General features: G+C 39.3%; 1 protein-coding gene across 2 annotated transcripts in view; it reads left to right on the top strand.

Annotated features, from left to right (window-relative positions):
* Positions 1 to 18,620, top strand: part of tacr1a (tachykinin receptor 1a) — a 34,176-nt gene extending 15,556 nt beyond the window's left edge. The window contains exons 3-6 of one of the 2 annotated variants that reach the window (XM_056419895.1): positions 11,284 to 11,434; positions 12,968 to 12,991; positions 13,088 to 13,164; positions 15,655 to 18,620. In XM_056419895.1, coding sequence (XP_056275870.1) covers positions 11,284 to 11,434; positions 12,968 to 12,991; positions 13,088 to 13,164; positions 15,655 to 16,000 — 598 coding nt within the window. In that variant the 3' untranslated portion in view covers positions 16,001 to 18,620. Of the gene's footprint in view, positions 1 to 11,283; positions 11,435 to 12,967; positions 13,165 to 15,654 lie in introns of both variants that reach the window. The other variant, XM_056419894.1, reaches the window with a different exon arrangement.
* The last annotated feature ends 489 nt before the right edge of the window (positions 18,621 to 19,109 follow it).

Here is a 19,109-nt window from a genome sequence, read left to right as displayed (position 1 = left end):
TTGCTTTGGGCTGCTAAAATAGAACCAAAGCCAAATTCATATCATACCACTGACTAGCCTATGGTTAAATCATCTTAACACGTGCAGAGGAAATAGCTAAAGCTGCCATTGCTGCCAAAATGCACCTATTCCTTCTTCCCTCACCCCGTGATTTATGATCACAGAGAATGCAAGGAGATGTATGGTTGTGCAAATGCTGGTGTCAATCTTCCCGTTGCACATGCTGGAACCTCACTGGGATGGGAAAACTTCTGAAGCTGCTTCAAAAGCACACGATAAATGCATCAGGCATTACAGTGATTTAATTTATTCACACTTTGCGCCAGCGCAGTGACTTCAATTTATTCAATTTGTCTTTTTGTAATCCCTCTAGCGTAACTGGCCGACATACACACAAAGGCATAAACACAGGTATCGTCCGGTAAATGTACACAGAGTAGTTCGGCAAACACAGAAATACACCCACGTAATGACGCAGATACGCAGGCACTCAGCAACACTGCTCTGACAGTGTTCACCCTGCTCCGCTGCACGCTGCCTTCCCCCCTCTACCGCCTCGACTGTCACATTTCTCCATGGAAATAAAGTGTGTTATGAGCAGCGCAACAGCATTTTCAATGTTCATTAAGGAAGTGCCAAGTGCAATTATTACTTTTTTGGAATGAAACTGTAATCAGGGACACATAGCAGCCGTGTGTGAAAGGAGGAGTGTGTCAGGTCAGGTGCTGAGTCGGTGAATGATACATCTGATTAGGGCTGACCCCAGGTCAGATCCCACGTCTTTCTTTCCGGGCATTGTCCCGCTGCCACTTGTTAGTCACTCTGGTCTCCTGCCAGTGGGAATTAGGGAGTAAGGTGTCACATTATTGATCGATGACATTGTTTGTGAATGCACGCTTATGCAGATAACTGTTGTTACACCGCTACACACACCACCCCCCCAATAACATTATTAGCCCTACACAACGAGACAACACCTTTCTACGCAGCGAGTAGACATTTAGAAACCCTCCTTTTACATCTGCAACTTCATTTCCGCACCTCCTTTGCATGTTAAGTGACCAAGACTGATGGAACAAACCATTGGTTTGTGGAACGTTGGCCACATTGTCAGGCCTCCCTCCAAAGCATTGGATCATAATGCATGTAACCAGCAAACATGGCTATTGTTAGTACTCACAGCTGTCCAGCCAGCAGCTTGTGGGAGGCTTTGGTGACACGCCATTTGTGCTTTCTTTTTTTAGCTTTAACCTGTTGTTAGGTGAGGCAAGGTTTGGACCCAAACGCAGCTGGCAGAGTTCTCAAAAAAACACAGTATTTATTATTAATAACTAGCAGGAACAGGGACAAGAACCAGACAGGAACATAAACGAACAGACACCGAACAAGCAGCAAGACACAGGTGGAGACACAGGTGGAAACAATCAGGGCGTGGCTGGGAACAATCAGGACCGAAACAGAAAAGCACAGGGAAGGAAGCGCAGGGAAACAGGAAACAAGACAGGGACTTCAAAACAAAACAGGAAACACTCAAAATCATAACACCTGTGCTTTCCTCCTAACCTTAAACCTTTGACTAAGAAAAAAAACTTGATCCAAGTTATATTGCAAACAGTAAACCTGCACCAAATAACACCCTGAAAATGAGAATTAACTAATTGTGTTTGTTTGCAGAATCGTCCTCATCATTTTATCTTTGAGAGAATATTTGCTTCTCATGAGAAAAGAAATACAACGACACTGACTGCTGAAGTAAGACACACACACACACACATACACACGCACACACACACACACACACACACACACACACACACAGAGGAAATCACAGTCTGAGCCACATTTGTCCTCTGTGATCTCTCTCTCCGCTAAATTGGGCCTCACACAACATGAGTAAGGCAGCTCGGAGCGAGGCGTCCTGTTACCTCGAGTATTCTCTTGTCTCGGCTGGTCGGCTAGGTCAAAAGAACAGCTGCCTTTCCTCCCAACACACACATTCATTAGTTATGTACACACACCCACATGTTTAAATAAGCAGATGCAATTCAATGCATAATTTAATTATGCATGAAAATGCATTTCCTTCACATGACCCACACTGTAATGCTCCTTTACTGTCGATAGATCATAGATGTTGATTAAGTTCATTTGATGAACAACACCAGCCACTCCTATTTGTTGCATTTGTATTTATATTCACATTTGTTCTCATGTCTACGCATGTTCACACACACACACACACGCAACAGCCATGAAATAAAGTGACTGTGTGTATCATCCGGCAGTGTGTATGTGGCCTCTGTTGAAGGCGTTTTGTATTGATTCAGCTTGTATGACAGACAGGTGACATAGTACAGCGTCTACTCCCTTAAGCATCATCCATCAGTGGAAGGATCTGCTGGGGCCCAAGGGAGAGCTCGTACAAGGCAATATTTCATCTACAGCTGATGTCTTTTTAAAGAAGAAACTTAAGAAATTGTGTGCGGAGAACTTTTTTGAAGAACAGTCTGATCAGTGCTTTATTACTAAGCGTGGGCCCACGATATTATGGGAACTGTGGTGGATTGTATTTAATCAAGTAATCCACTTGAGTATATTTTCAAGGGGGTTGATTATTTCAATATCATACAACTTTATGCTTCTACTTCACTACATTTTCAGAGACATATATGTTGTGTATGAATGGGTGTGAATGGATGAATGACATGAATTATGAAAGTGCTTTGAGTGGCCAGAAGAATAGAAAAGCCATTTACGAGTTTATTTTTTAATATGTACATGCAATTTATTTATTGCTGTATCAATTTTATCACTATAATTTCACTTTATGTCGGACAAAAGAGAAAAGCCTTTTTGAGATTTTCTGTATGCGTAACATTTAGAAAATTGACAATAAAGATAACTTTGAACTTTGAACTTTGAAAGGTGGCCCTGAGAGCTCAACAGAATGTAAAAGGCACATTACCAGCAAATTAAGAAATATCTTTGAACTATCTGATTAGCTTGCTGACAATAGTACTATATACACTTGCAAGTCTTAGCTGTCCAATCAGAGACTCTCAATCAAAACGAGGCCCATTTGTGCCAAAAATAGTGCTTCATACGGCTACTAGTGGTCACATGGTACCAGCATTAGAATAATTTGGTTTTTTTTAAACAGCATCCCTGAACACTTTTTAACTGTAAATATGACAGTGTACATTTTGTTCTATAAATCGGAATGTATTTTGAGTTTTTCCGAAACCTATACCAATATCGGGAATGCCGATTCAGCATTTTAGATTGTGTAGGGTGTTAACAAGTATGCAATCCACACACACGCACACACACACACACACACACACACACACACACACACACACACACACACACACACACACACATACACAGAAACCTCTAACTCCAGATAATAATAAAAAAGTGAAATTGTGAAAAATACCGAACCATATTAAGAAGTTTCTGTGAGGCCTGGAAATAACAGCTTGAATCTCTGCCTGCAGTTGTTTTGGATATCAGAATTTCACACCATTAACCACTTGCTTCCTATTGCTCGGAACATATTTTCCCAACTATAAAGTGATTCTCAGAATGCCGCCACACTTTGAGTAGCCTCGGTGAAACTCTTATAATCCAAATATACCAATGCGGATTGAATGCTGACTTATTTTGTGACACACTGAAAGAAAAGAAGTATGCATTGCCAATCAAATGTATTTTTATATGGCTTTTATATTTTATTGTCATGCAACATTAAATTAAAGTAGATTTAGTGTGTTTGTTTTAAACCTGTCAACATAAAAAAAATACCTGAATGTCGAGGTGGAGACTTTCCCCTCTAGGAAATGTTATTTTTAAGCTATATTTGTTCAAATTACTTCAAATATGACATTAAGTTTTATATTTTAGTCTCAACAGACCATAGACTCTTCTTCAACTGAACCTCAGCTTTTATTACTTCATACATTAAAATTCCTTAAAAATACACACATGATCACCTTTTAACTACTTATGTGACTTCTAAAACTAGGTGTGTCCTATTAAAGAAATGGAATACTACTATGTACACATTTACATTTCTGTTGTACACAAGCGTGCCAATCTCTCTGACCTCTCTTCATATTTTGGTGCCTTTATTTATTTGTCTTCTGGCACCATTGTTTATTGAGAGAGAGTCGAGCCAACATCCGAGCAGAGGTTATTTATTTTAATGCGATGTTGGATGTGGTGCCAACCGTCTTCCCGCCTACAAACACTTGAATCATGCAAATCAGCAGGATCTGTAAATGAATCCTTCAACTATCTCTGCATGATTTACACTTTCACGATTTACTCTCTGGAGGACTAATGAGAAGGAGCACTTCAGAAAGAGTGCACTTAAGATGGACATCTGGTGTCATTTCCAGCATTTTTGTTTTTTATGTATGAATATGGCATTTATTAAGTCATCAACATTTATTGAGCTTTTCAGTCAATCTAATCTAGCCACTACCTAAAAATGGTACATTTAATCAAAGATAATTAACATAAGTATGTAGCTCGTCTTATGAAAAACACAGGTTGAATAATTAAGAGTAAAGCTTTGATACTCCAAGTCCTCCTGACTGTTCTCAGGTGTAACGCGCAGGTCAGTCCTCAACATGCAAAAATATGCATTAATCTGTCCATCAGCAAACATGAAGAATTATTTTATAAATTATTATAATAAATTGTCAGTACTGAGGACTGAGACAAGAAAAACAGAGTTAGAGACGGTGTGTGTTTTTGAGACAAAGAGAGAGTAACAAGTAGAGGGGAAAGAAGGTGCAAAGTGTAAATATAAAAAGATTTTGGTAAAATTTGTATTTTATAAAACAAAATGTAAGTTTTGTCTTTTTTCTTAAATGATATTGCATGTCTATATGGACTGAGTTGTCTTTGTCTCATATTAGTCACGGGGAAAAAGGTGGTTGACGAACATATTTCCTCATAGTTTTTGTTGAACAGTGTTAACCCACCCCTTGAGGCCGTAGATAAAGATGTGAGCAAATGAGGAAGTCAGGTGATGAAGTATGAAGACAACAAAGTCCACGTAGGGAGGAGGTTGGAGTGGATGGATGGAACAAACCAACAGGACTTTCACCCAGGAGGAGGTTGTTCATGTCCCATGTGAAGCCAAAAGCCATCACGAAAAAGAAATAAGTAATTTAGACTTTTTATTTATCCTCGTGGGGAATTTCTTCTCTGCATTTGACCCATCCTAAATTGTTAAGGAGCAGTGGGCTGCAGTGAAGCACCCGGGGAAATTACTTTATTTTGGGGAATTTTTTTAAGTTACAGAAGATACTACAAGTCCCATACTCACCAACGCATTGTTCCGTGACAGAGTTACTTATTTAAAATCAGACCATGATCGTTTACTAAACCTATCCAAGTAGAATCAGAATCAGAACCTTTAATTGCCAAGTATGCTTTCACATACGTACAAAGTTTGTTTTCAATACATGAGTGTACATATGATTTGAGAGATGTTTGTAAGTTTACTGTACAAAAGGCTAAAAAAGGGATTAAAAGAAGATGTATTTCTATTGTAGGGGTCCAATTATGGAACAACGTTAAAATAAGAATCAGAATGGTCAACTCATTTTTGATTTTCCAAAGGATTATTAATGAAAAATGTTTGAGGGTTATAAGTGTGATTGAAACGTATGTACAGTATATGGAAGATGTAATGTATGATGTGGATATATATATATATATATATATATAATTTATTTTATTTTTTATTTTTCTATATTTTATATTAATTTTCTGATTTATTTGATTACAAAAAATTAGGATAGGAATATATAAGCATTTTTTTCTTCGACCTATACCTTTTCAGTCTTTCTGTTTTGTATATTATATAGAATAATATTGTATTGTATTGCAATGATTGACTGAATGAAATACACAACAACAACCACAACAACATACAAGGAATGTGTCATGGCGGATGGTGCAACATTAAAAAATCAACAGAAATCATCATAGTTCAAGAATTGAAACATATTAAATGTACAGAAGAATATAAAATATAGTGCACAGACTAACAGGTAACAGTAGTTATGTTTCAAAAAGTTAATTACAGGTTTAAAATGTTCACATATGTTGTTTGGCAAACACGACTGATTCTATTGTTTAGGTATGAGGACGTGTAGGTTGAAACACAGTGGGCGTCTGCATCTTTCTTTACCTGCAGTCTGATTCTGGAAAGTCACACTGAATGGCTGATTTTCTTCAATGAAATAAAGTAGTTTTTTTTATGACAGTGGCTTCAGAACACAGACACCGGAGAGCTGAGAAATAACATGCGCGCGACAGTGAGAGGAGACCCATGATTGTGGAGGATAAATTTAATCCTGTTTCTTCCATATTTCCAAGAAATGGAGCTTGTGTTCAGCAAATGACCCGATGTGATGCACAGTATGTTGTCTGTCGTGTTCCATCTGAACTCTTGGGAAACACACTCGAAAACACTCAAACCTTTTCTTAGAAGCTCAATACTCCCAGTGGTCGCTCGTGTGTGTATACAAACCCCACCATGTCTGCTGGTAATCAGCTTTCCTTTGCTCTGAATTGATTCTCCTCAGCCGTGTGGTAAATGTTATCAGTGCCTTGCGCGGGCTGCTGCTGTGTGTGTGTTGGCTTTAGTTAATACCTTTAAATAGTGTTACGTGTTGCAGGCGTCCCAGAAGACTTGACGTCTTTGTTTATTCATTAAAGACAAGATTAGAGTCGACTGCGTTTCTCTTCGCCACTCACGGGGGGGGAAAAGAAGGCGGTACTGACAACATGAACGATGAGTCTTTCCGTTGAGCTCTGCCAGATAGCTCCCGATTGCATACGCATGAAATGTGGCAAGTTTAAACATTTTCAATATTGTAAGGAAGACTGTGTATAAGAAAAACATGAAGATGTGTTTTTCTTTTGCGTGACGGTTAACAGCGCAGTCAGGGAGACAGTGGCGTACAACAAAGCCATCGTTCAGTTGAGGTACATTGGTGAATATATCACATCATTTTCTGTCAGTAAAAATCTTTTTTCTCGATTTCCTGCATGTGGAAGGAATGTGATTACAGTAAATACTTCATCTGTTTATGTTGCACGTGTACTCATCTGTGACTGATGTGCACAGCCTGGTTCATCTAAGCAGGTATTTTCACTGATTAGTCCTCTTCCCAAGACCGTGTGGGTGTGAACAGGCGGTTACATCTCTCTCAATCTCTCTCTCTCTCTGTTGTTTAGGCTGCGTTCCAGACAATTCGGAAGTCAGACTTTTGCTCGTGGAAATGTTCAACTTCTGACCTCCAAGCAGGTGCAAGACACTCAACGTTAACAAACACATGGCTGACCATGATAAATGGATCCTTCTTTATCAAGTGGACTCAAGAATGTAACTGTCCACGGTGAAGTCTTCACATTATTTGGCGTTTATGTTTTACAGTGTACATTTTGAGCAAAACATAGAATATATTCTATGTCAGAACCAAATATGGTGTTGGAAATAATCCAGGAATGTAATTGATAATCTCTGTGCATACAGCGGTGGCCCTGTACTAATATCCTGGGTTCAGCTCTTTAGGTACATAAATCATTGCTGTTGTCAGGTGTTTTGACCACAAAGGGTTTCTATAAATGGTGTGCTTGATTGTTGTTGGGAGTCAAGAGAGTTGGTTTATGTTCATGCGTTATGTTTAAGGACTCTCATTCTACAGAGAAAAACAAGTCTATAGAGCAATTTATATAAAAAATTCAGGTTTGGTAACCTAACCGCTGACAACCAGCGTGTCAAGCAGGTCACTCCTGGGTAAAACAGCGCAGTAGTTGACTTGGCTCATAACACACTATCTGATAGCCATTCATCATGTTATTTAAACATAATTGTACTTTACATTTCCTTTTTACTTGATGGTTTACCATGTACAAAATGCACTTCCATTGTTGTGTGACATCAGACAAAGGTTTCTTTGTGAAGTCGTGGTTGATGGATTTCCCCCAATTCACAACTTTGTGATGTGGCGTTCCATTGACTTTTCTTTCCGTAGGAATTCGGACATTTTCTAGTTCAGAGTTGTCAGGAACGCAGCATTTTTGTCGTTGCTCTGGTTTGGTGACACGTGTTAGTGGACATTCATTTGGAGAACGTAAGAAAATTGAAGACATCATACGAAATCATTGTATGAGGATCAGGAAACGTCATTGCAAACACCTGTCAGTCCGGTGCAGGCAGTTCTGCAGTTTTTCTTATTTCCTAAAGTCTGGTTTGAATTTTCAAGACGATAAACTAAACCTCAAAAAATATTATGTTTTTGACCAATTTGCATGAAAGTAATTTCTCTAACACATGACGCTGACTGTAAGAGTACTAGAAACTACTTCCTCGAGTTCCATTTAATAAGCACTTAAGATTAATTTACTTTATTGATGTTCTGTGTATTATATATCCACCTTGTGTCAAGGCGATCCAATCTTGATAATTCGATTTGAATGAAAGAGGAAAATATCATGTTGACTGCAAGCATACAACAACTCCTTTCCCACAGAAAGGGGCTTAAGAGGAATAATTAGTTGATTTCTTTTCAAAAATGTATCCATGGTAATGTTTTGTCAAAGAAGGTTCATCATAATTTCTGTAACTAGCACAAACATATAGTCATCCAAACATGTTGTAGACCTGCTTATTTTACCTTTTGGCTTTTGTTGCATTGAATGATTTATTCAAACATTCTTAGTATAAACCTGACGGAGCACTCAAGGCTCCGATAGTATCTACACTATGTTTTGTACTGTAATGCATCGACTTTAAAGTGTATCTGTATATGCATGTTTCTCAGTGTGTGGTCATGTGGACTCCAGAGCATTTAGCAAAATAAACATAATTGCAGTTAATTGCAAAGAAAATGGCCCCCGAGTCTCATCTGCACCGTTCGCAGAGGAGAAAACTGATCGTCCCTCTGAGGTTGCTGGGGTCAGGGGGTCTTTCATCACTGAACACGGTTAAATACGATATGTAGACTTGCTCTACACGGCCCAGAGTGATGTACTAGAATGTGTCACATTTTAACGGACATTAACGCTCCCACACACGCACACATTAGTATATATATACACCATAACACCCGTATTAACCAGCATACTCACTGGACAAGGATTTAACAGGATCAAACGGTGTGTCTGTCTTTGATTAACAAATCATTAGCAACATTCTGAAACTGTCATGAAGCATTACCTTATTATGGGTTTAAATTCAGTGGACAGCTACTGGAGCAGGAGTCTAACTGGTGCCCCTCGGATCTTTTAATCATGTCACAAAGCGAAACTATTTCTTTCCTCTGGCAAACACTCTAAGGATGATTGAATTGGCCCTTTGCATTAAAACGTGTTTAATTTAGCCCCAACGCGCACGTGCACTTTGTTTGATTGGTTTACAGTTTTAAAGCCACAGAATGATGTATTTCACTTTCAACCTAATGTATTTCACTTTCAATTTTACTTTTGATGTATTGAACATCAAAAGTAAAATTGAAAGTGAAATAAATGGTTTGGTACATGAGAAAAGTCAAATGGCCCAGATGGTGCTCCAATGTGCCCAAATGCAAATTTTAGAGACCTCGCCTAAATTCTCTTTCCTAAAAACTCTCCAACTATTGTTCTGCTTTATTTTTCCTGAGACATACTTTGCAGAGTCTGTTCACAAGTTGTGTTATTATCTGGGAGATTTTAGGCCTTTGCTGTGCATCCATCCAGGATATATTCATCCTGAAAGTGCTTTTTTTTTCTTTCTCTAATCGAACCTGAAACTTCTATTTTCATAGAAGTTTCATCTTTATTTACTCTTAACCAGTAACATATATATTAATATTTACACATCAGAACAAAAGCTCACATGTGTTGCCTTTATTATAACACCAGAATTATTCAAATAGCTTTTGTGGTTGCAGAGCTACATCCTTATTAGTTTGGGTATGTCATTTCAAGCAGAAACCTCAAAAATCGTGTGGGGCTCAAAAGGTTAACTCGTGTTTCAGAGTTAGTGGGAATTAACAGGCATAAAATAAATTATGCATATACTTTCTGTTAAACACTCACTGCGTTCAAATACACATTTAACTGAATGTTACGGTTATGTCCAGCTCTACTCCTGGGTTAGGTTTCATGTTTTATGTTTTATTTTGGTACATCCACCTTTCTCGTTTCTGATTACTTGCTGAAACTTTCTGCCCTTGTGTGTTTCTAGCTTGACCCTCTGGATCGGCCCTGATTGTTTTTACCTGTCCCTCGCTATCGCCCTCAGATCATTGCTCCCCTTTCTTTGCCTGTGCCGGTTTCTCACATCTGCTTTTAGTTATTTGCCTTGTGTTTTGGAATGCTTACCGGTGTATCGGACAACACCATCAAGCAAAGAGCTTTTATTGAAACCTCTCTGGGTATCGGGTCTTGTCATTGAGTCATTTGTCTGCCGATACCAGTGTCCTTGGTACTTATCTTTCGCAATTTCCCCATTCCCTTTTTTAAAGCTCCATAACCACTTGTGCAAGGGGTCACTCGTTGTGACAACCTATGTAGAGAATGATCACCTAACTGCAGTTCCCTTAAGCTCTTCAGACCAATGAGCACATTTTTGTGAAAATACACCTGCTTTGGTCCCATTGCGTTCTTCTAGAAAGATCCTCATTTCTAGAGGAGCATGCAGCTGTTAAAAAGCTCTGAAAAACTCACTGTGAACTACTTAAGTCAAGTTATACAATGTATTACCTCATTTACTCTCACATGCTTCTCGATCTGTACTGCCCGCCTGATCTGTACTGCACATGTGCAAACTAGTACTACATAGCTGTGGTTAAACCCTTGTTGTACACCATATTTTTTTCTAATACTACATTGTGAACAGCTAGTTAGTGTTATCTGTTAACCGGTGGGTAGTAGTCCTGCTTGGCTTAATATCGAACTAACAGCTAACGTCAACAGAGGTTACATTGAGTTACATTATGATGCTTTCAAGTTTTTTTATTATTAAAAAAAGGAACATTTTAAACTAAAACCATCATGATGGGTTCAAATGTAATCTTATAAAATGTTGTTTTTCTTTATAACACACTGGTAAAGGGTCGATATCCTGTATTCAGGAACTGTAAGAAATGGTATTGGAACATCTGTACTAGCATGTAGGTTCCTTTTCTACAGGCTCAGATTGAATCTCTGTATTACCAGTCGAGAAATATGTATATGATTTATTTATGATATGGGATATATGTCTTGTTGTAGGTACTATGTGTGCGTGGCCATCCTGATCTACTTCCTTCCTCTACTGGTGATGGGTTGTGCTTACCTGGTGGTGGGACTGACTCTCTGGGCCAGCGAAATCCCTGGAGACTCCTCTGACCGCTACAAGGAGCAGCTTACCGCCAAGCGCAAGGTAACTCTCACTTTAGACAGATACTCACAGTATTTAGATCGCATACTAGTGTAATAAGATTACTCCAACCACATCATATGCACTTTTATCGCTGCAGACTTTAACAGGACGTGGCTGCAATGTCGATGTCTGCCTGGATTTTTCAGTGAAATCAGCATGACAGCACCATGACCTTGAAACAAAGCCCTCTCTCCTTTCATCCTCTCTTCTTTGGTGGTTTTCCAGCCTACCTCTTTGTCTTTTCCTCTTCTGTCTTCCGTCATCTTTCATGGCCCATGTCTGTAAGTTGTGTTCACAGTTCACATGCTTTTCTGACGAGTAAATAAAAGGAGAATCTCACCCATACATATTTACTAAGCTGTTTCTGAACTATAGCTCAGTCCGTGAACGTTTAGTTTGACTTTTTTTTTTAAGCATTTCATTCTGTTTAATTTTAGTTTTCTATATTTTAGATCGCTCCTTCACTTTTCGGCTTTAATTGATTTCTTTCCTAATCTATCCACAGCCAAACTAGCAGCACGGTTCTGTGGATGGCAATGTGGGTCGGTTAGTTGGTATGCCTTTGTTTCAGACAACTATTGAATGGATTGCAATTACATTTTCTTTAGACATTTATGTTCCCCAGAGGATGTATCTTAAGGATTTTGGTTGACATTTGTGGCTTTGAGTGAAATATCTCAACAACTATTAGACAGATTATCTTGAAATGTGGCCCAGACCATCATGTCAGGAATGATAGAGACGTGAACATGTGAGCAATGACATGTATGATCTGTTTCTCAGAAGCTGTGGTGTGCAGAAATCTTAGAAACATTATTAGAAAAAAAATATACAAACACAACAGTCTTTCAAATACAATAACTCACACTTTCCCGACTTCCTTTGTGATTGATCCCTTGATCATGTTACATGTGCGAGGCGGCCGGTCCACCTTCTAATGAGACGGCCTCTCAGGTCTTTTAAGTCTGTCCATGTACATTATTTTCAATTTATTGGCTGCCAGGCAGCACTGTCAGCTATTGAAAGCGCAAATGATGTGCCTGTGAGCATTGGATTTTCATTTTGACGGACAGAGAGTTAAAAGCGGCGGCGCTTTTTCTGGACCGACAGATATTTTGCCACTTGTTGAGCCAACAGAGAAGCTTGTCAAAGAAAGGAGAGAATATCTTCTGAGGAGACAATCAATACAGTGCCGTGTGGTCCATCATAACATGTTTATAAAAACAAGCAGAAAACAGCTGTAACAATGTTTGATTGTTTTCCTGTACAGGTTTCATATATATTCTACATTATTTATGAAGCAGGTATCCCGCTGGACCTTTCATGACAGGATAATTGTGTACTGATGTGTTTTGATAACCCTTTTGTAGCATAAAGGCTTTTTGCGATGTAAATATTGAAATACCGGAGAGGTAACCTAACGGCCGTTTGGCCATTTTGTTCTAGTCTGAAAAGTATGTGGACGCTGGCTACATCCAAAATGCACAGGGAAACAAAAATGAAAATAAAACAGTGATGTCATGTGTCCAACAGGTGGTGAAGATGATGATCGTGGTGGTGTGTACGTTTGCCATCTGCTGGCTTCCCTACCACGTCTTCTTCCTGCTGCACGAGGTCTTTCCTGCCATATTTGAAAAAACGTTTATCCAGCAGGTTTACCTGGCCATCATGTGGCTGGCTATGAGCTCCACCATGTACAACCCCATCATCTACTGCTGCCTCAGCGACAGGTCAGTCAGCGCCGACACACAGAAATATGAATCATATTTATCTTTGAGTGAACATTTTTCAAAAGCATTTCCTTCAAAGAACAATTTGAGCCTGGCTTCATATTAGAGACATTATTATTGTTCATATATCAGGAAGAAGCCTCCCAGTCCCCGCTCCAATTTTAATTTGTACATTTATCAAAAACAAAGTCATTCTATAAACACTATTGTGTAGTTTTAACAGATAGAGCAACATATAAATCAAAATGGCAAAACCCAAAACACACAATAAAAAGTAAAATCAGGTGAAATCATGGAAGGCATTGAGATAAAAAAGAGTGGTTTTTTTAGCTTAAATTTAAAGGGAAGCCCCAAACTCAACTGGCAGGGTGTTTCTGTACCTTGAGGCTCTCAACTCAAAAGCTCTGCCCCCCTTAGTGTTTAACATTATTCAGGATCAGACCAATAAGGGCCATGTAAGTAATTAAACGAACCATGCAAACTATTCTAAAATGTACTGGAAGTCGGTGAAAAAAAGGCTTAACCTGGGGCGATGTGTTTAAGCCTGTTTGCTCTGGTAGAGAGTCCAGTAATCCAGGTGTGTTGACATACAAGCTTCTCAAAGGCTGTTGCTTAAAGCTGTCGTCAGTAAAGCTTTTCCTGCACAGACGTTAGACATTAAAGCTTTCAATGTTCATCCAGACACTCAAAAACACAACTGTCCTCCAGTGCACCATGGCATATAATACACAATATATATATATATATATATATATATATATATATATATATTCATGGAATTTATACACAGGAACCATTTTTTCAAAATACTCTTTAGAAAAAACAACATTTTGGGGTTTAATCTCCAATTTTAATACTCTAACTGTAGATCTGAATGTCCTCCATTTCTTCATACACATGGATGGAAACATCTGCAGGACGTTTTTCAGTTTCACTAACTTTACTTTTGCAATGAAAGTGCAGCAAAGTAGAAGCACTTATGAATAAACACATTACTGTTGGTTAGCACCGATTTATATTCTAATTGTGGTTGATGGTGTTTGAGAATTGGTCATTATTTAATTACTGCAGAACATGTGAAAAATGTCTAAAGTATTATTACTAATTAATTTCCTCCATTGGTGCAGTGTTTATTAAAAATATTTATAACTTCATGAATTGAATCAACTCGCAAATTAATTAATTACATGCTATCCTCATGTAAATTTAAAAAATCATGAATCTTCATGTCTAAGTAATCACCAGAAAAAAGAAAATATGAAATTGTTTTGCCCTATAAGATACAGTGAGAATGTTGCTCCCCCTTTTTAAGAAAAGTTGGCGAATACATTTTGATTTTGTTTGGCAGCGATCATATTGTCCCACAGTGAGCACCAACAGTTTAAATGTCGATGAATTTAAAGATCGTCATTTAAAAAAATAAAGGCAGATGTTCGACTCTGCTTGTCGTCTGGAATCAAACACCTCCCCGTGTCTCGCATTGCGGCCACCTGTTAATTGTCTTTATTGTCGAAGAAATGAGATTACACACTTGAATAAATGACTCTGAATATGACTCTGAACAAAAAGATAAAAATGTGTGGGGTTGGAATGCAGTGAGCTGAGGTTTAGTCATAAGATATGGGTCGGCTTTTCTCTTTATCCGATGATGGCTCTTTCCTCTCATTCTCAATATCTTTTCATCTCGCTTCTGCTCTCAGAGATTGACATTCCTGCACTCAGTGATTGCCTTCAGTTCTCTCTCTGTGCAGGCTTTGTCGGACTTTTCTATGTGTGTGTGTCTCAACCAGACAATTCTTATTTCTGTCATCTCCCATGTGTGGTTTATGTCTTGCTAAATATCAAAGTGCTGATAAAAAACATTCAGTGTTAATTAGCTTTTCTCTTTACTTTATTGTACATTACATCTCTATGAGCCACTGTAGACCTACACTGTACCAGCCAGTTCTCTGTAACTCCAGTTCTTCATGAAGCTGTAGCAGAGAATAAATAGTCTTGTCAGATTAGGAAGATTTCCGGTAGCTTTCCGCTGCAGAGCTCCAGGTTTAACACCTCCATCCTCAGGACCCATGGTGGAAATTCATATGTTTATTCTGCTCCCTTATGAATAAAGTGTGCACAGTATCACGCTTATCGCTAATTTTAAAAAGTAGTAGTACATTTTAAAAAGTAGTAATAAAAGTAGTATTTATTTAATCGTATAGAAAATATTCATATCCTAAGTACCATTACTTTACTTCAGTACAATTGTGTCCCTTTTGTGTTTTAATTGAACATTTCTACTCCAGCCAACATTATATTTCTACTCCCCTACATGAAGCTAAATGTGTTGCCACAATGGCTGGTGTTTAACAAAAGTTATATAAAACATTTATTGGCAGGTATATTTTCATCCCAGTAGGGGAGCTAGGCTGTTAAATTCATACCATTGTTGAATTGTGTGCACTTCAACCAAACTAAATAGGACTAATCTTTACTTCTCTTGAACAGGTTCCGTGCTGGTTTCAAACATGCCTTCCGTTTCTGCCCGTGTGTCCCTCGAGGCACTTACAATGGCCTGGAACTCAAGTCCACTCGCTACCTTCAGACCCAGACGAGTGTTTTCAAGGCCAGCCGGATGGAGACCACTGTGTCCACTGTCCTCCAGGTTGGGGATGACGTGCAGCAGCCCAGGGTCAGGGTGATAGCAGCTCCACGACCCGGTGGGGCTGTGGTCGGAGCAGGACCACATAACTCCTCCGTGGACCTCATCTCCAATGGGTCGTCGTCCCGGAGCGTCTCCAAAACCGTATCGGAGACGTCCAGTTTCTACTCGGGTAACAACCTGCCGGAATAGACTTCTAACGCAGGTGGCATTTCGCCAGACAGCAGAAAGAGAGCAAGAGAGAGAAAAGGAAAGAGTTGATTGTTCACAGAGTTGCTGTTGCCTGTGTATGTTCACGCAAAAGAACAACGTGGACGTGTGTGTGCCAGCGACTGGCTGCGTTTTTGATGAATAAATGTCTAGTGATTTGACTGGAATGTCGTGTTAGCTCGTTTGCAAGTGAGACTTGCAAGTTGCTGTTCACCGATTGCTGTCGTCACCCACAACGCCCTTGTACAAAGGATTCGTGCTGCTCACTGTAAATAATCAGCTGCCATTAGAAAAGGTTTACTCATTGCCAAAAAAAAGAGAAGAAAACAAATGTGAGAAAGAGCACATTGATGACATCCAGTTCAAAAGCTAAACTGAAGCAGACGCTAGCACCTCCGATCTTCACAGCCTCCGCCTGTCACACTAGCCTTCTCTCAGTGAAGAGTGAAGGTTCACACATCCTCAATCACACACGTAGGCTATTTTGGAGCACAGCTATGACATGAGACCAGCATGCTGTGAACGCAAAGAAGGGACGGGAAGTGGAGATCTCTAATGAAGGAAACCTGGTGTTCACAGGAAGATACACATTGGGAAGAGGTGATAGTGAGAGAAAAAAACAATGATGGTAAAACTTTGAGTTTTCCATGTGGGAGCGTTTCGCAGGCTCGTTCGCGGGAGCGCGAACAGATCCAGATGCCATCTGTATCTCCCCGAGCAGATGATGACTGTCTATCTGGCTGAATGAGTGCTCCAAGGATCCCCTGCCGTCATGCTGAAAGGTTCGAGCAATCATCTGAACTCCAAATGCTGAAGATGGGAGTGAGATTTGGTGTGGCTTGATACCGCTGAACCCGAGCGATACTGGTGTATAGCTTCGAGATCGATCGGCAATCTAAAGTAGAACAAATGTTCCAGTTTCCCACAGAATGAATAGAGTTTCACGATAAAAAGTGTTGCCTCGGCTGCCTGTCTGTGTTACTCGCTCCGCCTTTAATACGACACATGACAAGGCTCCACTTTCAAACTGGGAAATATTAATGGTAGCTCCATCAGCAGCTCCACCCTTCCACCTGGCAGCAACATGCACTCCGTGTCTTAATGTGATGTGGCTGGATGACATGTTCTCATTACCTGTCTCATGTGTGTGCTTTTGGTTTGTTAATGTAGCTACAGTCCTCTGTGACCGTGATTTAGTTGATCAGATCTTCACCTCTCTCAAATAATGTAATCCAGTCGTTCAAGATGCATATTCGTGTCATGTTTAAGGGTCGTTGTGGATGCCACATCCTAGCATGTTGACAGGCGGCTTGTTCGCCGCAGCTCGTTAATGTGCAGCAGCATATTGTCTGTAAAAGGGCGAGTGTTGCAGAGACGCTGCTCACTCGGCAGGGTTCCAGGAAACGGTTGGTTAGATAACGGGCTACGGAAGCCTAATGGGGGGAAAGTGTCTTAACCTCCTACAGTGGTAAACAAAAACACACACACACACACACACAATTAAGTACACGCACACAAATATAACTACTGTAAAAATTGCATGGGGTTTTAGTGAAAACATCTGAATCTCGTCTCCGTACTTCAGTGGCAAGCGGCTGCATTAGTTTCAACTCGTATCACGATAATCACTTCATGATTCCACGCATGGTTTGTGTTGGTTTAATGGAAGGCAGAATAGTTGTATTACAAATATCCTGGAGTGAGCTTAATAACAAAATCTAGTTTCACACATTTTGATGTAATTCATCTTTTGGTTGTGTTTTTTACCAAAGCTTAAATTTCTCCTTCTTTGAGAAAAGCATGTCACATTAATAAATGGGTCAATAATACAAATAGGGAATAGAAAATGGACCACAGCAAAGTTTTGAATATTCCTGTTCCTTTCTGAACTGATATCCCGAAAGAAATTCAGCAGTAGCAGCAGCACTATAACATTCAATTGAGTTGAGTCTGTCCCATAAACCTTCTTCACGAAACTTATTTAACTCAATACATTTGACAAAGGAAGCCATTTGAAAAAGTTAAATCTCTTTGAATTTAAAAGTAAAGTTGAAACTGAATTGAAGATTTCAGTTCTGGTCCAACTGAATTTAGAGTCATACCTAAGCTGTCATTTCAAAAAAGGTTTAAATTAGCTAGTTTTAAGTTTGCTGCAAGATGATCAAAAGTTCAACCATGATTTAATCGGGTTTAAAGGTTCACTCTTGTTGATGCAACTCTCTTAGCAAAGTATTTAAAATTTGAAATGAGATTTTTCTTTAAATATTTATACAAAATATGGACTCAATCCTGTTTTAACCCTTGTGTTGCCTTCGGGTCATTTTGACCCGATTCAATATTTAACCCTCCTGTCGCCTTCGGGTCAATTTGACCCGATTCAATGTTTAATGTCGGTGTTCTTTCGGGAGTCAACAAACAAACATAAAGTACCTCACACTTAAACTTGGAAAACAATATTAATTCTAATAATTTTCTGGAGATTTTAATAGCTGGGGTCATATTGACCTCAAGGGTAAAATATGTTAGTAAATATAAAGGTAACAGGAGGGTTAAACATTGAATCGGGTCATATTGACCCGAAGGCGACAGGAGGGTGAAACATTGAATCGGGTCAAATTGACCCGAAGGCAACACAAGGGTTAAAGATGGATATATATATATATGTATATATATACATATATATACCTTTGGTTGCATGTGCTTATAAATACACGCGCAACCAGAGAGGCATCACCTGTTGTCACCCATCGTTCTACTTTCAAACCCACTCGCACACACCATAGTCACCCTTTAAATCCTGGTCTATTCACACCGCACAAAAGCTGTTGTTATACATTCCCGTGTCAGCTGACATGAAACTGAGAAGCAGATGAGAAGCAATGGAATCAGAACACGATACAATTGCATAACGCTAACATAACTTGGTCTCAGTGGCACATCTAACGCTAAAGTACACACAGGGTGCGGAGACTACAGGAGGTCACATTCAGTGCAAAAATAAAACAGACATAGAAAAAACACCATACAATAAAAATATCCCCACGACATCCTACAGAGCTTTTGGGTGATTAATCACTCGGCCAAGTCATCA

Source organism: Pseudoliparis swirei, chromosome 7, assembly GCF_029220125.1.
Source record: "Pseudoliparis swirei isolate HS2019 ecotype Mariana Trench chromosome 7, NWPU_hadal_v1, whole genome shotgun sequence".
NCBI lineage: Eukaryota > Metazoa > Chordata > Actinopteri > Perciformes > Liparidae > Pseudoliparis > Pseudoliparis swirei.
Note: the sequence above shows the minus strand (reverse complement) of the source record. Positions and strands in the feature narration are given on the sequence as shown.